At 38.0% G+C, this 27,705-nt stretch overlaps 1 protein-coding gene across 8 annotated transcripts; it reads right to left on the bottom strand.

The window, feature by feature from the left end:
- LOC131775121 (A disintegrin and metalloproteinase with thrombospondin motifs 12) lies at window positions 1-27,705 on the bottom strand. 8 transcript variants are annotated; one of them, XM_066167993.1, is made up of 26 exons: window positions 20,881-21,190; window positions 20,401-20,461; window positions 19,354-19,421; window positions 18,795-18,823; window positions 18,360-18,426; window positions 17,715-18,019; window positions 17,043-17,196; window positions 16,240-16,400; window positions 15,811-15,903; window positions 15,289-15,413; window positions 14,431-14,447; window positions 14,158-14,269; window positions 13,733-13,864; window positions 13,166-13,322; window positions 12,644-12,742; window positions 11,284-11,426; window positions 10,418-10,481; window positions 7,549-7,633; window positions 7,075-7,196; window positions 6,225-6,348; window positions 5,597-5,686; window positions 4,891-5,051; window positions 3,285-3,423; window positions 2,581-2,698; window positions 1,982-2,192; window positions 1-1,054 (listed from the first exon to the last, which is right to left on the bottom strand). In XM_066167993.1, exons 3-26 carry the CDS (start codon window positions 19,418-19,420, stop codon window positions 752-754), a joined length of 3,078 nt encoding a protein of 1,025 aa, XP_066024090.1. In that variant the 5' UTR covers window position 19,421; window positions 20,401-20,461; window positions 20,881-21,190; the 3' UTR covers window positions 1-751. The 8 variants fall into 8 exon arrangements, with proteins under 8 accessions (XP_066024090.1, XP_066024088.1, XP_058947191.2 ...); XM_066167991.1 differs by having other exon boundaries at window positions 20,401-20,465; XM_059091208.2 differs by lacking the exons at window positions 20,401-20,461; window positions 20,881-21,190 and adding an exon at window positions 27,547-27,705.

A 27,705-nucleotide genomic window follows, 5' to 3' on the forward strand; every position in this document is an offset into this window, starting at 1 on the left:
CCAACGACTGTCTTTATTTCAATTCGCATCCTATCTATTCTAACATTGCTTATACAAAATAATCTAAATTACATTTTTTTATAATTAAAGAATATTATTGCGATCAAATAAAAACTTGTGTGGTCATTGTATTTTATAATAAACATGGTTTTTAAAATGACCTCTAGGTTAATTATATTTCAGCATACTTCATTTTGAAATAATCGTCCTATCGCAGTTTGCATCAACTATCAAATAGTGAAAGTCAGTCATACACACCCTAAATAATAAGCCATTATTTTTCCTCAATCCGAATCAGAGAGGGTTGTCCCTTGACATCAGTCGTCCTGCTTTAAAAACTAGATAAAAGTTATCATACTAAAACGGTTTTTTTACTAAAAGTTGTTATACTGAAACTTAGTTTAACTCTCGTTGAGACCTAGTAGCTTTATTATCCCGGCAAAACCTTTATTTTAAAGATCATTTCAGGAAATAATTTTGTTGTAGACTGTTCATTTTAGCTGAGATGCTAGTAGACACCCAAGGTAAAGTTTCCATGCAAATTTGTTAAAATATATTTGAGGACATTCGCATTGATTGAACACTAAGAAGAAGCTGATTTGGTCGTATTGTCGCACTTTAAATCATTTCATATGTACCAGGGCATCCTTTCCCACTCCCGAGAAGAGAGAGCCATTTGGCATATAACAAAAGGGACCTCTAACAATGTAAAATCAAAGTTCCTACAAGGACAGACGTCACTAAATGTCACTTATCCCAAATTATAATACTCCAGCAAAATCTGAAGCACAGGAACCAATACGCTGGTAAATATTGCATTTTGATGTCGATATGATTGTGAACCGTTTTTGTCGACGGAGGCTGTGGGGTCTGTGGGGGCTGCGGTATGTTCCTTGCCTTGTTCCGTGGGGCTTGATGTAGTTGTACATGGGAGACGTGTCGGCTTGGCTCTGTACCTACATAAAAGATTCGGAACCATAGCTTTTTGGCCAAAGTGATCCAATCGGTAACAAGAGAGCGTCGCTGGATCAATTGGCTCCCCGCATTTGTCTTTCTGTAAAGTTAGAGGAAAGATAGAGGCCGTTTGGTAAGAGTGAGTGTTGTAGCGAGGGGAGAAACCATTCGGCTAAAGTGGAAAATGGAAGCTTAACGAAAATTTAACCAAAGCGAAGAACAAACAAACTGGTGTAGCCGGCCGGTTGAGGCTGGAGCAAGTGATTCTGGGATTGCCTTCACCCTACACTAAGGACACAAGGCAGACCAACAGAAAAAAACATGAGAGTAACGTGAATCGATGAAAGGGGAAGAAAGAAGAGGCAAACTCAACCCTGGTCCAGCGGACGCTGAGACCTCAAACTAACACCTTCCAAAGACATCTAACTATTATGAAAAGCCCACACTGTTGTACGCTTAAGTCATATGCGATCAATTTGGATTGACTAGAATTGTTGTCAGGAAATAAACTTCTCACAAAATGTATGAAGGAATGTTACAAACTGCTCCTCATTCATAATTTTGCAGCAACTGACTGCTAGCTGACAGTATTGAAGCAAGACAGTAATGGATCTTTACAAGACTTTCAGAACACCCTAAAAGTGAAACGAGAACGCAGCGGAATACAAATATCTAAAAAGCAATAGCTCTCCACGTCCTTGCATTAAAACTTTGTACACTTTCAAACAATTTGAGCAAAATAAGAAGAGAAAATCACAAAATTTTTCCGAGTCTGAGGTTAGGAACCCCTAAGGAAAATCGTTCACGTTTCTACTTGACGTTCCATTGACATATTATGCTGAAAGGGAGTTCTGGTGACGTAAGAGAAGTTCAACACATAGAGCTACTCTTGTTACTCTTAGGAGAAATAAACGTTCATTTTCAGGATGCCTTTTAACTTGACGTCACCGTCATAATAACTCACTTCCTGATGCACAAAATTGAAAATCATCGATTGAAAGACCCTCTAAAAATAGGGGGTACTTACCAGTAGCCCCTCTTGAGTGTCCCAATCAGCCAGGCAATCGATGCTGTTACAATATTGAACCTTCTCAGAAATGCTGGGTTTTTGGTCAGCGGGACAGTTTGTGCTTGGTCCATAATCTGTAGGGTTGATCTTCTTACGGCAGATGACATCGCGTGTCTGCAACCCATTGCCACATGATCTGGAACATGTTGACCAATCAGTGGTGTGCCATCTGAAAGCAAAAATTCTCGAGTTACTTATATTGTCAATAAAAACACAAGACCGCGGCGCTCAGACTTCTCTTTCTACGTCAAAAGCCGAACGACTGCAGGTTAATCTATCGCAATGGATTATTCACGGCAACGGAACGATCTACGTATTCAAAATTTATATCTCTGATCGATTCTGATCGATGTAATACTGAGCAGACTCCCAAAATACCTTCTACCCAGAAAATGTATAGATGCCGTGCAACAGCACCCTCTCTCATCCATCGAAGAACGCCTCTGAAAGCGTTAGCCAAAAGTTAGACTCAACCCAAACTCACGTTAGTGAGAAGTAGACCATAAGCTATGTATTTAACTCAGTAATCGATTGTCAAAGAAATGCATTGCTCTTACTCCGAGGGACAGTCCTTGACCTGGCATGATTCACTTGTAATTTTTGCTCCACAGGCTTCATCGCTGGCGGGTGTTTTGTCATCTGACCGAATACATCTCGCTGAGCGTGTACGAACACCTGCGAGTGAAAACGCAAACCAATACCGTCATGACTCCACCAGCAAGGGCGGGATATGAGAAGGTAGATAATCGAAAAGGTAAGTATCTGCCTGTGGGTTTCACCATATTTTACATTGACCCTCTCCAACATGTTGATAGTTCCTGTTCAATTCACTTCTTAGAACACACCAGCCCAGTGTTAAAAAAAAAAGAAAATTTAAACTTAAAGTCGAATTTACCCGGTGATGGGGGGTGACCAGATTCTCTGGCATTACCTGAATTTAGAAAAAAGGCTCTTTCAAATGTACGTCGTAAGATTTTCTGGATTCATGGTAATACCTTCTATGTTGAGGGTATCGCCATCAGCTAAATTATCAATATCGCCTTCTATGTTGCCGAGCTCAAATAAGCACACTTAAATTCACATCTTAAAAAAATTACAGCTAAACGTTCAGTTACTCGTAATAGCAGTAAGTACTTTCGGCTATTTCAATGTATACCTTGATTATGAAAAATCAAACGGTTTGCCCGGCCTTAGTAAGACCAACAGAAACATGTGCGTAAGAGAGAAGAAACGGGCATGCGTCTAGTTCAAGAGTTTGTACCTTGGCCACACGTTGTGGAACAGGCGGACCACGTGGATGTCACCCATTCAAATTTATTCTCAGGCGGTGTGTCGGAAGGTTGAACGACCCTTTTAAAGTCAAAGTCTACTCCTGGATTTCCACCTTGGACATAAACATACTGAAAATAAAGGAACGAAGGACAGTTTGAAATCATAAGTTGACAAAGTAACCTGTCGGAATGTCCGACAAATAACCACTCTCCCCCTCCCCCCCCCATACTATCTGTTACAAGTATTAAAATATGCACAGCCATTTTGATTTACACAGGACAAATATACTATTGAAGAGGCATGGGCCCGCTTTAATCAATTACGTTTATTCGGCGTTCAATTTAACTTATCTTTAATACGCATGTGAAGAAGAGGGAAATTCATAAGGAAGAGGAAAACGAATTTGGTAAAAAAATACCAACAAATAAGACGGCAAAAATTAAAACGCGAAGATAACACGAGGCAAAAAAATTGCCAAATGCTGAGGGAATATACGAGACACGAAACGCTCGTAGGAAAAGGGTGCACATCCATGCAAAAAAAAACCACATTGCTTTGAGGGACGTGAAACATGATTTAAAGTGGGAAATAATGGCGTAGAAATGATATGTGTAAAGACAAGCCTGCATATGCCACAAACCGATTTTGGCTGCACTTACTCGTGAGCTACCAAGTTGAACACTCGAAGAAAAATTCCATATCTACGCGCGCCATTTATTATTCTCTATTTATCATATAAACTGCGGTATTATACAAGGATTACCAGCCTGAGAAAAGCCGTAACAGCACACGTGAAAAATGTCGTAGTTTTTCACGTGTGTTTGATATCGCCAATCAGCTGCTGACTCGTCACTCGCCTTTCGCGCCACTTGGTCAGGTTGATAAATGAACGGAAAAGCCTTCACCATTCACAATCCAAGGTCTTTTGTCGGAATTTTTTCGGATTATGGCTCCTAAACACTTAAAAATCCGTATCTTTTACTAACAGTGACGTTCAATCTTTCCTAGAGGGGGAAGAAAACCAAAATACCGAAAGAAAAACTGAAAGTTACGTATTTAGTGGTTTCTCGCGGCTGAAAACGAAAATCAAGAACTGGAAGATTTGCCACAAGCCGATTTTGGCCGTTTACCTGAAAGAATTCTTCTATCGGTAAGGACCGAGTCAATAGCCGAGATATTTTGTGTAATGAAAATTACGGCCATTGTTTGTTTTTGTGGTGTTTCAATGCAGTTTTTCTTTTTGAGCATTAGCGCCGACGGACTTTACGATTTTTACTCGGTGATTGTCGATCCTTTTTATTTTCATTCATTAATAAAGTTGACTTTTCTTGCCTCAAAGGACTTTTGTGTTTATATGATAAACAAAATAATACATGGGCGCGCGTGGATACGAAATTTCTCTTCTTGTGTTCAACTCGACATCTCATTCTCTCACAGCGCACACTCGTGAGCTACTGAGATAAACACTCGAAGAGAATTTCCATATCCACACGTGCCCATGTATTATTCTCTATTTAATAAACTTTTACGGGAAACGCACAAATAAAGTCACTAATAAGTTTACTATGAACAATACCTAATAGAAAAATGCTTACCACTACTTTAAGAATCTGATCTGTAGGACCTGGAATCGTGAGTATCACTTTGTACTTTGACTTCTTGCGGGTATACTGGATAACTGTGTTAGCAACAGAAACTTCCTGGACGTTTTTACTTACGTTGCCCACTAAATATGTTCCATTGTCCGCTTGAACCCCTGAAATGCAATCGAGCGCTTTCACCACCAGTATTCACAGCCTGATGATTAGTTACAAATTGTTACTTCGCAACACCTGATATGATAAATCGTTAAAATTCAGGGAGAGGGTGTGTTCTTCTGTTTTGCTTGCTCTGCTTTGTGATTGGTCAGAAAACTCGTAACACTATCTTAGCGAAACATATGCAATTCCGATACCAATCGTGACTTGCTTACACTGATTTTCTCGTGTTTCAGGCAGTTCGATTGATTCACCTTTCGATTCCAACAGCCCCTGATGATGTCTACCTTTGTCCTGATTGGTCGTAATTACTTTAACAACACCCAATCGATATGGGTTCTAACGCTCAGCACACATCAGGTAAAACTTAGAGGATAAGCCGAGTAGGCTCCATCGGCCATTACAAAGGCATGAATTTCTCACACTGACTGCGTAATTTCAAGTACATTTTTTTTGTTAATGACAGCAACAAATATGGTTCCTGAAGCGTACTTCCTCCTTAAGTTATACCGTTGGTTTCACTTTAAGTCCCTCGATTTCTTACCGAGGTAATTACGTGATGACTGCCTCATTTTGAAAGAAACGTCGTAAGCACCAATGAGAAGTCTTTGAACGACATCTGCATTTTCAAGACCTAGAAATAAACAAAATGAAAAAAGGTGTTACTCGCTAATCATTCGTAATTTTACTGAGGTTTCTTATGCACTGTTGTGTACTCTCGGCAAATGGTAAAGAGGCGATAAAAATCTTAACTTTGCCTCGTAAATATTAAAGCTCTGAGACATAAGAGAATAATAATAAAACAAAGAGCAAGGAAAAAGAGAATCAAACAAACTCGATTGAAATCATAGATTACCGAAGCAGACATACAACACTTATCAAACTAGTACAGTCAAATAACCGTCTTATGCATAATATTTTATCTAACAAAATTGAAAAAGGCCACCAATAAAACCAGGTAACCACTCCACCTATAAAACACACCTAAAAATTTGAACGAGATGCTTGCAGCGGAATCCGTGCAAGTGAATCGGGCGTCAAAGCCACATACCTAATATTAGTCACATCTCTTTCACAGCAAAGTAAGGCGCCTAACTCCTCTTTAGTGTCCCTTTATTTGCATAACTATGACGTAAACGACAAGAACTGTCCTACTGGGCTATGAAATGTACCTTTTACAGTGTGAGAGGCCGTATAACTTCCAGAAATAACGAAGCATTGGTCCCCATCGCCGCCACATTTGCCACAGCGATCTACCATTGCGTTGGAGTCCAGAACGTGATCACAGCCAACCGGCTATTTAGTCAAGTGACATTTCAAAACCATAATTACCCGACATCCTTAAATGCATATTCATGACGGAGTGAAAAATATTACAAATTTTCAACATATCTTAGATTATTCACTTCCAGGAGTGACTCACAAAGATTCTCTCCTCAAAATGCCAAAAGGTTTTCGATAAAAAGAAAGGGTAACGAGAAGAGAGGAAAACTATCGACTGGGAAATATGGTTTGCTTTGAAAATAATTCCTTGGAGCTGAAGTTTGTTTGTTTGTTTGTTAGCTTTTTTTTAGAACTTTATTCATAATTCAACTTAACCCTTTAGTTCCCAAGATCGTAATACTAATTCCCCTTACTGTCTGCCATATAGTTCTTGTGATTTTAATTTGGAGAATTTGGTACTGGATCCACTAATTACCCTTCGTTAAAATTGTTTTTATTCTCATCACTTGTCTGCTTGATATTGTATTGATATTGTAAGGAGAAATTCTGTCTCGGTCACTCATGGGAGTTTAAGGATTTTTAAAATGTTCTCCATTCTTAGCAATCCATAAAGATAAAACAGTTTTGCGGGTTGCAAATTGTAATATTCTCTGAGAATTCTGAAGACGAAGTAAGGTTGGTATCAGAATACTTTTTCGTAAGCCATAGTAGCTACGCAAACTTTCTATAAATCGCTCAGATAAATTTGTAGATATAGATACAGGTAATTTTTTTGCAATATTATTTTAAGTCACTTACTCGGCATTTTCCTTGGATACACACATCATAAGTGTTTTTGTCTGCCTTGCAACGCGTTCCGTCTTCTACGGTACCTTTGCCTCTCACAAGGTTTCCGACACGACAGTACAATCCACAAAGGGCTGAGAAAATAAATAAGATAAATAAATTACGAAGATGAAAAATGAATAAAAATGTAACTTCCCTGAAAACGAAAATAGTGTTGTATCTTAGTTAAATTATCGTATTTAGTTGTCTTACCATTACATTTTGTTTGATGATTTTTAACTCATTAGGCAAGTTATTCTTCGAATAAGCAAGGGAAACCTTCGATGCGATAATTGAAAACATGCTGCCAGCTTCCTAATCGTAGTTCTCGGTGAAAATTACAGGTAACAATTTATGGTAAGCGAACTTTACTTGAAGCTTCGTAAACATATGGTCTTGAATTGCACATAATATATAAATGAAATACAGTCAAAGTCACACACATACAACTTGAAACAAAGTAGGGAACTGAGCCAGATTGCTTTCTTAAACACTGCTCCTCTCTAAATGTTTTTGCTCCTTCTTGACAGGCCTGTAAGAAAAATGATAAAGTGGATCAATTACTGATCCCGTAGTCAATCCTATTAAATTTTTCAAGAACCACCCGATGATTTAAAAGCAAAAGATCCTTTATCACAGTTTTCCCTCATCTGGACATCTCATACAGCGTCTTTCTGTTATCCGCTATAAACATTCAAGCCTTGGTTGCCAACCAGAAGCAGTCCATGAAACATTATTTCCGAAAGACCGCTATAATAAAGTTCGGATATCACGCGCGCTGCTATTGGTTAAATCAGCGTGCTCTATCAGAGTTTATATAATAAACTCAGTTATGCACGCGTTTTGATTGGTTCTCACTTATGATCTATTGGAGGACAGACGTATAGATGACGTCACCATTAAAACTTTTTTTTAAATTCTTTATTATATAAAACAAACAGATTCCAAGTTGCCGTGCGTCTGTTCAGTAATAGATCACAGATGACGTCAAAATGTGGTAAGAACAAAAAAGTGGCTGATGTCACTGATGTTCTTACCACATTTTGACGTCCTCTGTGATCTATTACTGAACAGACACACGGCAACTTGGAATCTATTTGTTAAATAGAACATAGAGCGAGAGAGCTAAAGCTGTCACGCCATCTGCCAAATTATACTATGTCTGACCATTTCCTGGACTTCTCTCTAAGTTTTTTTCGTTAATTGAAAGTGTAATTTCGGAACAAGCGAGTCCGCAAATAGCAACAGAAGAACCAAACAAAGGTTTATAAACCTGTCAAGCGCCGTAATTGATGTTATTGTAACGTGAGCAGAGACGAAAATCCCCCCAAAAAATGAAATGGACAGTCCGAGTTTTCAAGGCTTTCTTCAATCTTACGTACGGTAAGAAAAATCAAACAAGTTAACACTCGTGTAGTATACATAGTTTCGTGGTCAAAAACAAAATAGAGCAAAACAGGAATAATGAAAAGTATAACTAAACTGGCATAACTGTTAAAATTCATATTAATCATGCCGGTGTCAGAGCGACTGCGATCATGCTGAGTCCATGGGGCTAGCTCATCATCGCAATCTCCGGTCATCGCAGTGAAGCAAGCCTCAGAATTTACATCGGCTGCCCCTAGAGTGAACAAATAAGAGCTTGCTCTTATATCTTTTCCGATGCGTTGAGTTAGAGGGTCACGTCAATCACAGCAGCCGAGTTTTAAGGCGCTGCCATCCCGAGCAGTCTTCATATTCCTGTAAATTCGGTCTTCGTTCATTCATAAAACACCCCTCTTAAAAAAATTTTATTTTCTAATTGTCATGCTAAAAAAACGTGCGTGTTTTTTCCGAGCTTCAGTTCGGCCAGACTTCACCGAACATTTCACTCTCAGATTCTGTATTAGAGACTTAAAGGCTTCAGGCAGTGTTGAATTCGACGTGCCGAACTATTTCAGTTTGTAACCTACTGCAGATAGTGAACTTTGAAAGTTTAAAATTTTTGACAGCTTTAATTTTGTTCAACCAATCAGATCATTTGAACCATTCTAACAAGGATTCTAGTTGGCTTATTGTCACGTGCTTTATTATAGAAATAAAAAACGCGCCGAGTGCATCGTTGAGTTATATAAGCACACGGGAATTTTTAAGAACTCGAGAGAAGTGCGGAGAAGCACTCACCTTCGGCTCGTGCTTCTCGCACTTCTCGAGTGTTCTTAAAAATTCTCAAGTGCTTATATAACTCAACAATGCTGGAGGAACAATTTTTTTTTATTTCTTATATAAAATGTATCGTGAATTGCGCGTGCTTGTACCGATGACGTAGACTGCGTGCATTATATCTCAACAGTGCACTCGTGTGACTTAAGGCGCGTGCTTAATTGAAATATAATGAACTCGTTCTGACCAATCACGGCAGGCACGTTGCTCTGAACATTTTATAAGAGAGTATAGAGTAATGCGTGGGGAAGTAAGCGGATTCTTTCTTTTAAAACAAAGAAGTGAGAAACTACGTCTCTTGTTTCTCCCCACACTTCTTTCGTGCTTCAGCCGATTCCTGCGAGCTTTACAAAAGAACAGAGCGCATTCAAGGCTTATCTTTTTGTTAACCTCTTAAAGTCTTAAAATAACATGATAGAGATTGGATCTGTATCAGTCTGGGAGACTCCTTCGCCTAGCATACTTCTCTCTCGCTTGATTAAAGAAGAAACATGGTTCTGACCCAATCAAAAATTTATCTCAGCTAATATAAAGTTTGAACATATACTCCTTACGCGGTTTGAGATCATAAGATTCGCTTAACCGTTCATTCGAAAATTGTCTGCAAATGTGCTAAAATTTCGTCTAGGGATGCCACCATTTTGAAAACAACTCAGTAACCCGGCAGCAAACGTAAAAAAAAACGCGCAGTTCAAAAGGACCTGCTACGTTACGCTGGTATCGAAGAAATAAAAATTATTACTTATAACTTGAGTCAAGAATGCTTATTTGTGTGAATTGAAACTGTTTAAACAGATATCAAAAGAGGTTTGAGACTTGCCCACGACAACGGTAACCTGCAAGAGTGATAAACAAAATTCAAAATGTCGGCATCCGTGCTCAAAGTTTTTTAATATTTGAATACAATTTTTGTATTCCAATTCTTTAGAATCGCAAAACGCAATCAATGTTATGATCTTATATATTCCTTTTAATAGCAAAACATAAAAATTAAACTCAAGTTGAGGATACTTCTCCAGTAAATAATCCGAAGGTATCACTGTTACAACACTTAAGCAGAGACACTATTATTCTAAATTAAATTGTATTTTTGTGGGCGATTTTCCGGACTAACCTGCGAGTTACAAATTTTCCACTCCTTGCTTTCTCCAACGCAGGATTCCCCGCCATTAGATGGTCTAGTAGGTAAGAAAAAGTCGGTTGAAGATGTCTGATTGCAGGTGATATTTTGTTGAAAATATATTAGATAATGCTTAGCGCTCATGGGTTATGAGCCAATACGCCATGCTCAAAATTAAATCGCAGCTAAGCAATTATCTCTGAGGAAACAATAAAGTAAATTCGGAAGATTTATCCACATTTTCTATATTTTGGGGGGGGTTTTAATTAAAACAATTATTCCACTTGCGCTTGTTGGATATGAGCCACTAATTTCTTTTTATAGTTATACTGCTGAATGATTCATGAAGATCACGAGAATAAAGGAAATGGTGGCCAAGAAGCTTTGATTGTCAAAAAATTCCCCTGGTCAATACCAAAGGAAATGTATAGCGAAGAGTACACAGAAGAGACCCGCCGAAGACGCTTCGTCATAGAATTTTAAGTGTCTGTTTTTGCACTGTGTATAGCTACCTTAAAGTTGAAGAAGACCACAAAAGATTAGTTCAGTGCGATAGAAAAATAAAAAAGAAACAAATCATACACCAGGAAGGAACAAGGATGGCTAATGACGAAGACGATTAAAGCAAATATAAGAAACTTAAAAATCGCTAGTTGTAACAAAAAATGCAAAAAACGAACGACAACGACAACAACTTAAAGCTACAAAAAACTAGACTGACAGACACACACACACACTCAACCAAAAGAAACAAACAAAAATAACGATAGAAAAAATTCATTACGAACACGCCTTTTATAATCTTAAGGCCCAAATGCTGCAGGAAATACGGTTTTAGATTTGTTATTATTCAAACTTACTCAGGATTTGTACAAGTTCGAGTTCTGAACGTGACTCCGCCGTTACATGGCCGTGTACATGGTGAGTGGTAACGAGACCACGCGCTCCAACCTCCATTAATTCTTGGTTTGCCATTGTCTACACATTTCCCGCTTATGCACCACTGCAATTGTAACAGAAAATCTTTAGTAAGACCGGTAAAGTGAAATAATCATTAGAGATTTAGAGGGTTTGTTTTTTTTTACGGTAACTGAGCTGCAAGAAGTTTAATCTGGTCTGGAATTGTACGCTCGATTTCAAAATCGAATAAACGCGCATGAAAATGGCCGAACATGTAGTCCAATTTCCGCTTCTATAACAACATCTAATTTTGAAATGTTACAATTGAATTGCTCAAATTTTTGTCCTTCAAAATGTCTTATTCAACAAAAAATGAAAAGAGTACGATTTGAGATTAAATCGTACTGCTGAGAGTCAATCAGATTGCAGGAACCTCCAGTAACAAACTTTTGTCGTGTTCTTCCAACATCCCGCGTGGCTTGTTACGCCGGGGAAATAATAGAGAGTGTTGTTTGTCGCCTCCATGACATAATTCTGAGCGAAGTTTGTCAGAGATAAAGATAAACTTATTCTTAGCTCTTAATTTGCGATAAAGTCGCTGATTCTCATGAAAACCATGAAAAAAAATCGCGAGAAATCAATAAAGCGCTGGGAGCCGAATGAAACGCTGGTCAGAAGAGCAAAGGCAAATTAATTTCCCGCTGTATGAACGTAATGGCACTGAAAACCTGAGCAGAAATTGTAGAGAAAACTTATGTAAAATAGTGATGTGCAAGATCACACTAAGTTAGAAGGCACTAACTATAAAAGTGCTTTTGAAGAATACTTCAATTTGGACGGGAAAAACGTGAAGTCTCTAGCCAGTATTCCTCTACCTCTCCTTCACCACTGTAAACGTATAAGCTGGACAGAAAGTTTCTGAAGTTTCCATGCCTAGGAAACATTTAAAATTTTTTTCGGAGCTTTTTCATCGCAATAAAGGTCAGTTTTAGGGTTTTAGTTGGTAAAATTTATTTCAAGTTTGAGGACCTAACTCACGACATGAACAGCATAATTGCAAGTATACTCATGCCGTTTAGCTATTTTGTATACTCGCGGCAATTTGTTTCACTGCCTCTGTTTAAATCAAAACTCTCACGGAGTTCTTTCTAAAGTTAACAGCGGAAAGTGCTTAAGCGTTTAAACATGTTAATAACAAGTACGTGGTGTGTTTTCGTGACGGTATTCATGGAAGTTTCGCTCGTAGCAGAAGAAAATAGCCATAATAAACGCCTACGGGCGCTCATAAGATTATCGCAGGATAACCATCCTTGCTCTTACCTTGCGTTCTGCACAGGGTGCCCCATCAGCTATCGGTGCTAGTCGACTCAATTGCACTCCACTTTTGGGATTAAAGCAATATAACTTATCGCATACTCCCTGAAAAAAAAATTTAAAGTAGAAATTATTTTGAAAGAAAGGGCGATGAGTTTAAATCGAGTGAAATGTTAATCTGTTTAGGAGAAGGTCTGATGGCCTGACATCTTCACTGCATATTTCGCAAGGGCTCTCCTTAACTTAAGACGCGTAGGCCCCGCGGACCAGTAATCTCAAAGTTTCCATCTCTTCTTGGGTGCTTAACTAATCTCACTATGGTGGAAAATACTTTGGCTGACTTGTGTGAAACGAATGACTGATTTCCCAAATCCGCCATCCAATAATTTAAGTGTAGCCATAACGATTTCAAATCCAAGAACAACTTGCTCCCCATTGGTTCAAAGATAAAGCTGCATAAGGTAAACCATAGCTTGCTGCGCGCCGAACCTATTCATTGTGGTACTTCCTTTCTCAGTCATAGCTCACCTTTTGATGAGGTGACAATACGTAATCAGCGCCGTACTGCATGACACACTGAGCGTCTCCATCGAAGATTTCCCCGGGAAGTTTGCCGTGATACTCAGGTTTAAGGGTTGGAAGATCGCCGAGGGGTGTGTTATCTAAACACCAAGACTTGCTGCCTCTGTTAATACAGTAAGAACAAAGTGGTAAGATATTACCCTAGGAGATGTTAGCAAGCAGTTCACAGATGCCACACTTTCATCATTTGGATCTGTAAAAGTAAACAAAGCCCATCTACCGCATAATGTTTCCTAGCTTATCGTTAGAGTGTTAACATCACAAAAGGTATAATTATATAGTGTAATAACGTAAAATGCTATTTAAAATCAATCTAAAAAGTATTTCTATGGTACGTGTAAAAAGGCATAAAAGTCATAAGTGGTAATCGTTTTCCAGGTTATATTGGAAAATAAATTTTGAGCAGCATTTACTAAAGTATGTAGATCATTTTAATCAAGATACGATTGAGAATATTCAGTTGTTTCATAAGTTTAGGAAACGCTAACTGATTTTCCACAAGAAGGCACTCACCCTAAAAATTTCTGAAGGACCCTCCGCGAACAATTTGACCAGGTTGCTGCATAGATACCACTCGGTAAAACAGCTTCCATAATGTATTGATGCTGCGGACACCCTACATCGCCATCATGATCAAGGTAAAGGCTGCGACAACAGAGAAAGGTAAGCCTTTAATTCTCATGTGATGGTAAGGTACAAGCATTTCTTACCTCATTCAAACAAACATGCAACGACAAAACTGTCCATACATCAGCTAATTGTGCTACCTTAACTTCAAGTTACGACACACGAAACTTCCGACAAACCTCGTCGCGATATTATTAAAATATTCCAATCTAAAATTTGATCCGGGTGGTTATTTTTCCCAGGCCAATTTGCGACAAACAAATCTGATATAGGATCGCACGTAATGCAAACAACGCAACGTCGTCACTTACTTGTGACCTATCTCGTGTGCGACGTGAAGTGCAGTTTGAAGACCAACATCAGCGTTGATGTTACCATTCCCTGCGCCTGCCTTGGAGCAGATCTGGTTAGCAATGGCGAGACCTAAAAATATACATATAAGGATATATTTAATGACCCTTTATTCTTCTTACCTTCCTTGGAACCTTTATGACCCAAAAACATTTGAAAATTTCTAAAACGACGACTCTCATCTAGCTTGGCATCTTTCAGCTGATTACACAAGTCAGCAAAGAGCATCTTACCTCCGCTTTTTATTTCACTGCAAAAAGGGAAGAAAGTGGTAAGATGGTCAATTCACAAAATTTCATCACAAGTCTAGGGAGACAATTGCTTAGTTACATAAAACAATATAATTCTCTACCGGAATTAGACACTCCATAATAGAGTCCTTTTGGTGACGAATAAAAAACTGTTCAAACAGTCTGTCTGTCTGTACTCTGTTTATCTGTCTGATCTTCTGTGCAAAAAGGAGTTAATTGTAGAGTTTTTCTAATATTGTAGCCTGGTATCTGTTTCTCTCTAAGCAAACTTTCCCCCGTGCCTTTTTGAAACGTTTACGTAATGCCTCGTAAAACAACCATAAGTATTTTTCACCCTTAAGGGGATACGATGCTGTTTGCTCCTTTCCCGATGAGTCTGACACCCCACGAGAGACTTAAAATACCACTATCAAGGTTTTTCAAATGCAACTTCCCCTCTTTACATCATTCAGGAAAAAGTGGGGCGATGGGATTGGACAAATACATCGGCTCGAGGGTGCTTTTCATCTTTTGTTTACCTAGGTGAAAAAGTATAGCAACTAGAAAGGGGACCATTATTCAGATCTTAAGGGTTACAGTCCCGGATGTAACATCATATATTTTCGTTCGAAATCAAGCTGGAAGAGCATGTTTGTTCGTGTAGCAACCTTTGGAAACAAAACAGAGCCCAAGCTGGAAAAGCTCACGTCATAATTTCAGCAGTAATAAGAAGAAACATTATGTGAGCTCACTTTGATTTCGGACCAAGTATTATTTTCTCGGTTATCCACCCAATGCTGTGCGCGACGTCGAATGAAAATTATTTTGATATTCATCCGGGGATCTAAAGATAATACGTACTTTGACACGTAACTGAACACGTCATAGTGATCCGGGTCGTTATTACTTCTTAGTGTTGAAGGTCCCGCCCATTTCAACATCTGTGACAGCTTCTTGCTATTGCTGTCGACCTTGGTGAAATTAGCCTACATAGCAAAAGAAAACAAAGTTTTTAGCTGCAATTAAACTTGTTTCAATTGGTTTTCCCTTTCTTTAAAAAATTCTGACTCGATGCAGCACGATAGGACTTCTCAGAAACAAGAGTTCAAAAGTGAAAGACTTTTATTTTTCTTTCTTTCTCTTTCGCTGACACGTTTGCCAGAACCACTTTTCCCGGCTCACGTCCGAAGCTTTTTAAACAAGAAACAGTATGCCTTGGTCTCCAACGTTTACACACGCACTCTTGGCTCCAATCACGTGCATTTGCTCCGACCTTTCACTTTTATCATCTTTTTCAATATCAATGGCTTCTGGTTCGTTTTCACCAGACCAATCTAAACTACAGTATCTTTAGCAAACTTGGTTCTTAATGGTATTTCTTACCAGCTTTACTGTTGACTCCATAACAACAATCCTGGTAACCACGTAATAGACCTTGATTTTTCCTATACTGGGATCTTGATACATACCAGCAACCTATCAGATGAAAAAATGTAATTCTGATAAAGATGGAATTTCCTTTTAAAAGGTGTAAGATAAGTATAAATTTATCTTTCATCGCAAATTTTCAGGATAGTAAATAACCACCCTTTCGTTTAAGCGAAACTCCTACTGAAGTGAACCTCTGCATATCAAAGAGGACACCTTTAGAATGAAAAAAAAATTGTTCCCTGATGTAAAAAAAGAACCTTCGGGCATTTTCCTAAAGCTGCTGATACGGCGAATATTTGTCTGGCTTCCAGCCATTTTAGAACTCGTTGATTAAGACAAAATCAATATTGTTTCGTCGTAAATATGCCCAAGCACACATACCATGTTGGCAATAGCGAGGAGTACTGTGGCAAATTTATCTGTTCCATACTTCTCTTCGTAGCTTTTAGGAACAATTAACGCTCCTTCAAGAAACTTATAGCCATTTGTTTTTACTTCACGAGTCTTCCTATTAAGTGTAGATCTCTTGATACGATCTTTTCCTGAAAAATAAGAAAAATAGAAGTAAAGAAAAGGTCTCAGTACTGATGAAAAATCTAGTGTTCTGTGGGAAAAGGCCAAATAAGTACATCTAAACACAATGCGATATACAGACAACAATCCTGGCTAAGTATCACGAGAGTCACCCTCTCGTGGTCAGTACGGACACAATGACCATAGGCACAAATCAAGATAATCGACCAGTATGGGTTATGCCCTCACAACCCCAAATGCCCTGATTTTCTGGAGATAAAACCTGATACATAGCTACCTCCTTGCCATCTTACTAGTGAATGGCTGCTGAAAGACAACAAACGCCTAAAGGGAGCATTGCAAATGCACTTTACCGAAAGCAGGTTTAGTGCTTTCAAAATCACGCAAAGAATTGCCAGTGGAAATGCCAGAGAGAAAAAATATTGAAAAGTAAACTGAATTTATCATAGATTGATTCTCGCGTCTTGTACCCAAGTCGAGTTAAACTTGGCAGTGCTTATCATCGTGGAGGAAGGCCGAAAACAAAAGAACCATAGGGCGGGAACCAACCAACATGGGATATCGCGAATGGAGCTAAAACAAATTACTCCTGCGCCATTACTGTGGCATCACTAATTCCAATATTTGCTCGTTTTACAAAACGAACGAACCTGTTGACTGCATTTCACAGGAAACCGCTTCTTGTGTTGGAATTCTGTAAATCAAGTGCGGCGTAGAGTACGCATTTCTCCTTACTCTCCTGGCCAAGTGTGGCGAGAGCGGCTGTATAAATAGTGTTTCTCGAGAAGTCCTGATCATACCCATCTAATGATAAAAAATTAACATAATGTAAGGACCAGCAAGAAATTTGTATGCGTAATGAGATGATTTTGAGTGCAATTCGGTGTAAATAAGCACGAGTAAATTTTTCAAAGAGAGCAAAATTGCACAAGCCCATAGGGTGAGTACAATTTATAGTCTTTGAAAAATTTACAAGTGCTGTTTACACCAAATTGCAGGAGAAATCATGTTTTTTTTATTAATAATTTACATGAAAAAAAAACATATTAGAAAGGCAAGACAGACGAAATTTTGAAAGTGTGCGCGTGTTATTTGTTATTTGCACTCGAGTTACAAGAGAATGCACCAATTTTCAGCCAATTAGAAGCGCGTCATTTTTCATGCACATCATTAACACGGTAGCAAACACAGGCGTGTCTGAGCGAGAGCACCATTTTCAGACACTTTACATAAGTCAAACTTACCATGTTTCTTTCTCTATCGCTTGGCAAAAACGTTTAGAGAAAAACTCAAGATACCATCAAAAGTAACAAAACTCTTACCAAGCTTCTGTCACCTCGCAAGGCCACCAAGGAATCTGGATCGGACAAAACTTGTCCCAAGTAGTATTTGTTTTTGGGTGCAGATTGAGTCGTTACCATACCCTCTCCGTGATGTCTCTCAATAACTAAGTTCGGTGCCATGAGATTACCATTTCGCTTCAATCTAAGCCGTAATTTGGAACCAAATGCATGCACGTCGTAATGTAAAATATCTGAATGACCCACATCTCTCCTGATGCGAAAGGGAGACGTAGTCCTTCCATTAACGTCTGTATGATGTGGCGAGCTAATATCGTATTCGGGAACTGTGAAAGGATGGTAAAAACTTACGTTCTTAGAGGTCTAGGCCTTTCGGGGCTTACCCAGTGTCAGTTGGAATGTGGAAGACGCGTTGCCTTAACAGGTAGTACGTTGGGCTCCAGGTCGAAATGTCCGTGTTCAAAACTCGGCTGGCTTTAGTTAATTACGTTTTTAGGAAAGAAGCTTTATTTCTCTCTCCACCTTCGGGGGCGCTGTCAGTTGCGATCTCCATGAGCAACACCTTAAATGGGCTTACAACTGCACTAACCTTCTTTTCACAGCTCAAAATATCGCAAAAATAGCTCAAAGTTATCAAAAATGCAAAAAGGAACTTTTTTGTCTTACTTTTTGTATGATCCTTGACACCAAAGTAATGCTCTATTTCTCTCTTGGTCATGTGAAGGTGGACATTCTAAGGAAAGAATCAAGGAAGATAAATACACAAACGCTTCAAGCCGATCATGAGATGCACCCCCTTTGTACAACTCGAATAAATTGATGTCTCGCAAAACTTTTTATTTCGATTGAAGTGAGTTGCACTATATTTGTGACAGTCTCAATCAATTATCACTATCATATCTTCATCGCACAACCAAAGTGAAATCGATTTCCGTAACGCATCTTACATACAAAACATAAGCAACATCAAGTAATCATTGAAAAATACGAACCCCTCGCAAATTTGAACAAGTAGTTTGGAAATTTTTTTTTCCAACCAAGGTATGAGCATTGAAAGTCAACTACCATTGAAACATTTTTCCGAGGAAAAATACGACTTACTTGTTCAGATTTCCTTGCTAGGACAGCGTCTAAGTAAGAAAGATTGGTAAACAAAATCAAGTAAATCAACCATTCTACAAAGAAGCTATACCAATTAATGAGTTTATAAATAACCTATATTAATCCTTAGTCAAAATGTCTTATCCAGAGCGTAAACCCTTGAATTACTCTCTTATTTTTATTTGAAACTGCGAATTGTTTTGCAAACGTATGCCACGACTTTGTTTGAAATCTTACCAAACGTCTTTGTCTGGTAAATTCTTCGGGTAGCTTCCATTTGGAAAGAGTGACAGTCAAAGGCCTGCTGATTTCGGAGATAACGAGTTTTGTTACAAAAATGTTCTTACACCCAGGGTATTACAGAAACTAAAACTTGTTGTTGATTTATCCTCTCGATTTTATTTTGATTCTACAGTGTGTCCTATCGTGAGCTTAGAAAGGTTTTTCTTACTCTACACTGAAAGCAAAGTAAAGGCGTTGAATGCAGGGCATAAAGTATCGTTCCTTTTTCAATAAAATACGAGGTGCATTTAAAGAAGGTGCTGTAGAAGTGCCTTACCAATGGATAGAAGCAACGAAAAAACCAGGAAAAGCCAATTGGACGATGGACAGCGCATTCTGTACATTCTAAGAAGGCAAATAGAAAGGATAGCAAATACAAGTGAGCTAAACTCACATACTTTTACATACACAGGCAACTTGTGCAGTGTACAAATAAATTATCCATTACTAGCTCGTAAGATGTGTCAATGATGGCCCAACGGAAATGTCAAATATCAGAAATGGGTGACTGCGCAATAAACTTCTAAGGAAGGGAAATGCTAAAATGCTGACCACTTTGATTTGGATTTGTTAATCTTGTCAACTGTCGCATTGCGTCACCGAAGCTATCATGAGCAAAACTTAAAATAGTCGAGTGTAATTTAGATCCTTTTCACCACGCATTTTCTAGGTTTTTTTTTTGAATTTCGTGCTTTTCTCTCTGAATTAAAAAATGATGATGAAATACCAGAAAACTGATCAGGCTGAGACTTGCAAATTCCCACAACATACTAGAACAATGAAAGCCATAATTAAATTTTCTTCTTTTGGTTACGTGTTCAACGAAGTGCGAATTACTTGTTTCGTCGCATTTAGTCCGGATACATTTGCTTTATTTAATTTGAAATAGTACCTTTGGAAGGTTCATTGTAAAGAAAACTGCGAAAAAAATACAAAGGGCGAAGTTTGGGAGACTTTTGAGTTGCCAAATATTACAGGCCACTTCCTCCCACTGCATTGCTTTTCATGAATAACTCATTTCTACCAAAATTATCAGATCGTTTAGCTTGCATTAATGAACATTGACCAACTCCGAGTTTTAAGAGGATAGATGAGCATGAAGTTCAAGTTTTTCGAATTAGGCTGCACTTTGCATTGTTCATCATTCCTACGAAGATAGGAAATAATGATCTGAGAGAAATTAATTATGCGCTGCCATTTGTTGTGAAGCAGTATTGTTATGCACCAATGACTACGCAAAAAGACAAGTCTACAGGAAAATAAATGCTAACTTTTTTAACTGTGAATGCATATCTGAAGGTACTGAAAATGGTAAAAACTGTACCATTCCGTTAGTATTTTCAGCCAGCGAGGCCCTCAGTCTTTCTATATCCTGGGCGCTTAACCTGCCTAACAAAGAAAAACTTTGGCATCTTGCCACACCAGTATTCAGACAAATGTGGACACCGATGAAAACGCAGACCCACTATCAAAGGAACCTAATTTACCACAATAATTTCAAGGCCAGCATTTTAATAATTTCATTTTCCTTTACTTAATTTGCTCGTATCAACCATCAAATATATATTTTTTGTATCCTTCGTAATATGTTTCATGTTCAAGCCTCATTGCGCAATATTTGTGCAGACTAGAACTCGATAAGATAACACATCACCTAACATGTTGAGCTCAAGAACGTTCGTCTAAATACCCTTCAGCACGTCGAAAGCTGGATTAAATTCAAAAATTTGAATTTAACCATAAAGTTCTATTCTCTGACCATAAAGTTCTATTCTCTGACAGCGGTAATTAAATTTAAGGTTACCGTAACCATAACAATCATGACGATGATATGGAACGCTCGTCTGAGGCAGTCAAACTTTCTCCGTTATCCTTGAATTGAGTTCACTGCATCTGTTTATCTTTTGCCACATAACGTTTTTCCAGGGGGCACTATTAAACGTGAATGTTTTGGTTCAAAAAGTATAACGGTGGCTTGAAACAAGACGATATCCAGACGTATCCTGGCGCGGTGAGAATTCAAAAGGAGGCCGAGTTATGTTCTCTGTGAGATAATTTCGCTTCGTATTGTTGTCCGTGTCTGAAGAAATTTCAGGTCAAGATGTCTATCAAAACTTGACGGTCAGCAGCGCGGTTTGTCTAAGGTTGGCTTTAATCCTGACCTTAAAATGTAACACACGCAATATTGTCTAAATATCGCTTGCAGTTCACCACATTTTTGAGGGTTCATTAGAAAAAATATTCATTAGTAAAAAGACTGAATCTCATTTCTTAATCACAATAAGCAACGTTATGCTAATTTTTGTCGTATTTCGTTCAGGATTGCAACAAGGAACTCGAGAGAAAACCTTTTGCTCACTGTTTAACTTTTCTTGAGAATTCATAGCAAAGGACCTGCCACAAGAACATGCCACAAAATGATGATACAAGATGATAATTAAAAAAATACAAAATGAACAACAACAGATATGACAGTTGGGGTAAGACAGAGCTGAGTGAAAATTGGGCGCTGCTATTCAACCGTTAATCTCCCTGATCTGATTAATAAGAATATATTATAATAACAACACATTGTTCAGCAAACTTATGATCAGTCAAATTGTTGAATAAGCCTGCTCACTCGAAGGAAATAGAAGCCGCTAAATTCAAGTAAATTTTTAACTTGGTTAGAGTTACTTGGTTACAGGTTACTTTAGGTCTTTCGAAACATAAGCTGGTATTGCTGTGCAACTGCTGTTGCACTCTGGATCAATTTTAGCAACAAAATATTCGGTCGAGGTACCCGAAAAGAAGCAAATTTAACTACCTGACATGACTAAGGAGATCACAACTAGCTCGTGCGAAATGACCTTGATACAACTTTAACTGAAGGTAATTTTAACTTCAACGAGTAACTCGAACTTACTATCTATGTTCATGACAAACCACCATAGTAGCAACAGCTTTAGCGATGCACTTGTATTATCAAGAACGATGTTTTACCTATTTCCCACAACTACATTTCGTGGAGACTTTGAGTCTACTGAAGTAATATTGACAGTATATCATAAGTAGAAAATATTTAGAACAATACTGAAATACTACTATTCACTGGTACTGAGGCTTGACTCGTGATACATTTATAAAAATATTTTTGGTGAAAGATTAGTATGGGCTCAAATCTCCTACCTTTCTGACATGGCAATGGAATCAGACATTCTCATTTTCGCGCACGAAGAAATTTAAATGCCAGCGTTTTCCACGTTATTTGGAATATGATTGGCCTGAACAGCGCTAGCGTCAAACTGAAATACTTTTCGGACAAAAGGAAATACTTCTCTTTCGGGGCATATTTTGCTGTTCTTTTCTTCGGATTCTTTACAGTGAAAGCTTCTGATCTTAACTAGAGTTTATCAATTCAAAAAATCCTGTTTTCAGACAGAATTAAAATTAATAAAAGACAACTTATGTTAATTTGCCAATACTATCTTCCAAAATAGAAATATAATAGAAGATTTAACCGCTACAACTCACAAGTTCTACTAAAGGACATGCAAAAGCGATAATATAGATGATATCAGTAGAAAACACTTGAGGCGAATCCATCAGTCAAAATCACAACTTGACAAATAGGAAAATAATGTCATTTCTTATCCTTTAGCTTGTTAATATGAATGAAAATCTCAAGTTACGTGGTTAAAGATTTATAAAAATATCTCTGCGGGCTTTCGAATATAACATGCATAATTGTGGTATGAAATCTTTTCACTGACGCGGTAGCCATTTTGAATAAATCATGGTCTGAAACAACATTAGCCAAAAAGGTTTCGATGCACAGGAATCGAAGTGACAAGGGCACGAAGGAGAAGAATACTCAAGGGCGAGCGTATACATCAAAGGAAAATTTACATATTACATGAAATAAACAAATCAAAGTTTTACTTTGGAATTTGCACGGGATGGGTTTTCGTACTCTGTTTTCCAGGTTGAATCGATGGTTTTTGAGGAGGTAAGGAAACCCTTGAAACAATGTGGAGAACAACCAAAAAATTCAACACACTCGCATCAATGCATCAACGGTTTAGGGAATCGAATCCAGGCCAAAGCGGAGGAAAACGAGCGCTTCCACCGTCTTTGTTTCAAAGTTGGCTTATGCTGTCTAGTGACTCTCTTTGCTGCAAAGTCTTCCTTAAGATATTGCAGGGAATTTTGCGCGGACATGCCTTAACGGAGTCAAAAAAACAAACAAACAAAAAAAAACCGCTGTGGCTAAATTTTCATTCCTACAAATCTTGAACTGTTCGGCTTATAGGATATAAAAAGTCAATAAGATTCTTAATGTGAAGGATAAAGTGTGTACAATATGTAGGTAAGTTATGAATTTCAGCCAAGGCGTTGGGCAAGAATTGACACCGCGTTGGGAATCACAAGGGTATGCCAAGATTCCAGCATCCTTCCATTTTCAAGAACTATAATTGTCAATCATGGAGGCACTTTCAAAGATATTACCTGGCCTTGATACCACGAATGATCTGTAAATATAGACTGTTGCCAGCTGGTCCTCAGATTAGAATCGGCACAAAGAGAAAAAAGCACACGAAATGCTCAAACGTGCGTCAACAACTTAAATGGTTTCTGAGCATGTATCTTCTTTCCGGTTGCAGAAATATCCTGGAGACTCTACCGAATTATGTCTCGTCTGTTGTAAACACCTTTCGCTGATTAACCCCTGAGGCAATTTGGCTAATAAAAATTGCCGACTATTAGCACGTCTCACGCAATACCGAAAATGGTTGAACACCAAAGAACATCGAAACATTTTAGAAAGGACTCTTCCTCCTCTGTTCCTGTTCGCTCTTTTGTTTATCGCCATATTATTTTGATCAGGCAAACTAAATTTTTAATTATTCCTCAAGGCTACGACATAACTACATGTCGCAGGCCTAAAAAAAGGCAGTAGTATTTTTATTTCTGGTATCAAAGGGAAATACCATTCAACCAGCTCCTGGAGAGATTTAAAACCTCCCAAGTAGTCAAATTGAACTAAAAAAAGACTGAACTGGCTTCATTCAAATTGAAACTTTACGCTACGATAAACGGAGGAAAGTAACAAATGCTTGATAAATGTCAAATCTACTATTACTCTTAAAACCTAGTGTTAAAGTTTGTCAGTAAATGCAGCCAAAGTCTAAAAGAGAGCTTTTGCATATCAGCTTGCCTTCGACTACATAAAAAGTACAATTTAAGCACAATGAAAAGGACAGGCGGGTACGTCGGTTCGATTGCAGTTTAGCTCAGTAAACAGCACAGGACATAAGCTCTTGGAAAATGCCACACAAGGAATAAAAGGCTAGCCGGTGGCAAACACGTCCGTCTACATAAATAAGCAGGGTGCAATTTTGATGCAGATTATTATTTAGTTTATTTTTTTTCCCACCTGGGGCTTTTGTCAACAGTTTTAGATAAACACTAAAAAACATTTTTACTGAAACAAAAGATAACGTTTAAGTTAATGACTTTACTAAAAGCATGCGTCCGACTCGGACATAATTATCCTTTACCTTTACGTTACAACGATTTTTTCCATACTTCAAGTTCTGAGACGGTTAAAGATGAAAAAGGAGTAGTAAATAATGCAGCTGACCAACTTGTGTAATTTGAATTTGTGTTTGTACCAGGGACTAATACATTGCTTTTGCTGAATCTGCTACATAATAACTGTCCACGGTGATTTGGCATATAGAAATGCTCAAGAATTCTTACGTCTTGCGGTGATGGGTGTTCGGAATTTGTCAATTAGCGTCACTTCTCACAAGAGTTTAAACAGCTGATACGAAATGGACTTCAATTTGACTGACAGGGCGCACTTTGTCTGCAATCTGCATGATAAATTTATAGCAAGATAAGGGTGGTAGGAAGGGGGGAAGGAGACAGATTGCGTAAAATCTCTTATTCCGTTCCTAGTTACTTCATAAACGGATTGCTATTGAAATATGGACAGTGGTGATGTTACCCTAGCCTTATATAATTTTGCTTTTGTAATTTGACCAAGTCAATATTTGCACAAGTGTCTGGTTAGTCCAATTATTTTTCCTTAATTAATCATGGTCCTTTCAAACCTTGTTGAAATACCACTTTCAAAACTTAAGCCTCAGAATTAATAATCTAGAGACAAAGCAGACACAGCAAGTTTTTGCAAAGTCAACATGTTCTTGGTTCCCATAATTTGTAAGCCTCCTGTTGGGAAACATTTTAATACTAATGATAGGCACCGTAAATCTTGCTAAATCTTCCGCTTCAGCTCTCTTTGAGGTCAAAACAGACAATAATTTTGAATTTTTATCAAGGATCGTGATGTAACGCATCCAGAATTCCATATAGTTAATCTTTCATTAATAATATAACTTTTAAATCCGTCGGGTTTTAGGTGATTACGAAGAATGACAACAGAGTAACACCTGTTAATAGCAAAGCCAGTTAAAAGAGCTTGCCTTGCTTTCGTGGCTTGTCCGAACAATACTGTCTTGCGCATATTATTTACTCGAAAGATATTTGATTTCGCGAAGGAATTCCAGGTATAGAATAAAGTGGAAATAGGAAGACCTTGAGGACAACCCATTGTGAACAAAAACACGATCTTCTAAAGAGACCGGCAGGGTGCTGTATTCGAATGTAAATTGTTTGTCTAAGAACTTAACAAAGACGAAACTAAGTTGAAACAAACATTACACCAAGGGAAAGCGCCTGTCTTATAGATAACTCAGTTTCCCCACAATGGTTTGTTGGATGGAAGGAAGTTGGGACACCAATACCCTGAATTGGACTTAAGGGCAAGGAACGGAATCTCACTAACAAGAGGAATTTAGCCACGCATTTTTAAAACAGACTTCTGTCTTACTTTTATTTTGATTAGTTTCCATGGAGTAGATATCAATACAGCTGACTGCATTCTCCAGAATCCTGATATCACAGTGTTCGTGAGCTGCTGAGAATGTTTCGTGACGATTCTCAATTTAACTGTTAAAAGGCGCCAATGGGTAATCGAAATTCGTCAATTTTCTTAAAGACTCTTAAGAGTTAAATTAAATGGAAAATTTAACTTGATTGACTGGCTGCGGTTTCAGAGCACTTTTGCTGGCGGAAAAGCTTAGAAAAAGGTATTGGAAAGCACGAGAAGTTTCATATACCGATTTTCTTTGATCCCCTTGTGTTTTCTCATTTTCTTCAACAGAGATGAAATGCGAAAATTTAGGAGCAGGAAAAAAATCCTTGAAAAATTTACATTTGTGTATCCTACAGCAAAGTTAACATTTGCATAGTTACCGACTCAGTTTAATTACAGGTTATTTTGCTGAGCACACCTTATGCAAACACCAGCTTCATATCTTAAGCCCCATAATAGCGTAGTCAAATAGAAAACAAACAAAAGAAGCTCGTGTAAATTCTAAAATCTTTGTGAGAATTATCTATACTGTTCCTGTTGGAAAGGATCGAACGTTTATAAGACGGTGCAATGAGCTTGAACCGTGTCGAAAGACAGAGAAGAATTAAATTATAATTAACAACGTTGTTGTTTGAGATAAAAACATACAAGAAATAAAGTTTTCAAAACAGATCAGGCTCAAAAGCATTGCAAATTTATTTAATTTATTCTTTATTTAATAAAGGCTAGTTTTCCCTTTACATGAAGGAATTTTGTGGTTTATAAAGAATAACAAAAGATGAAACCCTTCGTGCGTGAGTCGATTTCCTATATTAAACCTCACGTCACAATCGTAAGCCTTCCCTTTTTGAGTGAGTCTCGATTTTGTCACATGAGAAGAATGGTTAGCATAAACTCTAAGATGAAACATGAAAATGTTTCGTTTTAATCCAGCTGGAGAAAATCAAAATTGCATCTCCCTCGAATTAAACTACATTTTCTAAACATAGGTAACATTGTACTATATTACCCAGAGACTTCAAATTTCCATCTGGGCTTTTTTCTTCACGGTAGGTTAAATTTTTATCGACATCAATCATCATACACTGGGTGCAGTGACTCAAAACATCACTGTCTGTAATGATCTGTAGTATTCATCCAAGTTCACCGGAAATACTCCAGTTGCATTGACGAATACATGCATCTAAGTTTTATTCTCTGCTACTGTAGAGTAAGTCAATGTGGCAGAATTGAAATCTAGCAAGGTTCCGTAAGTTTTGAAACGGTTGCAACTGGCTGCAACTGTAAATGCATTTGCAAATTTCGTCTTCATTCCTGAATACGAAATTGTCCCCAGCAGGCAAACGAATTGAAATGTAACTAAAATAGTCGTGGTGTGGTATCCAAGCGATACAAAGTTATGCAATAAACCTAAGTATTCTATAGCACTGTTGGAATCAGTGGTAGCCTATATTAAAAGCAACAAAGAATCGCAACACCAACACATTGACATTTGAACACGGTCATGTCACAACACGGAAAACAATATCACAAATCGTTTTGATTTACCTTGTAGCTTTTTCCACTTAAGTACTAGCGAGCTCCGTAGCGATTGCCAACACTGGTAAAAACTCTGGCTACAGTTAGTGCTTCTCAGTTTTTTTCTTGCCGCAGTACAGTGAAATAAAAGCCGACTTCATCGATTAACAATTTAGCCTACGTGCGCGT

Source organism: Pocillopora verrucosa, chromosome 6, assembly GCF_036669915.1.
Source record: "Pocillopora verrucosa isolate sample1 chromosome 6, ASM3666991v2, whole genome shotgun sequence".
Taxonomy (NCBI): domain Eukaryota; kingdom Metazoa; phylum Cnidaria; class Anthozoa; order Scleractinia; family Pocilloporidae; genus Pocillopora; species Pocillopora verrucosa.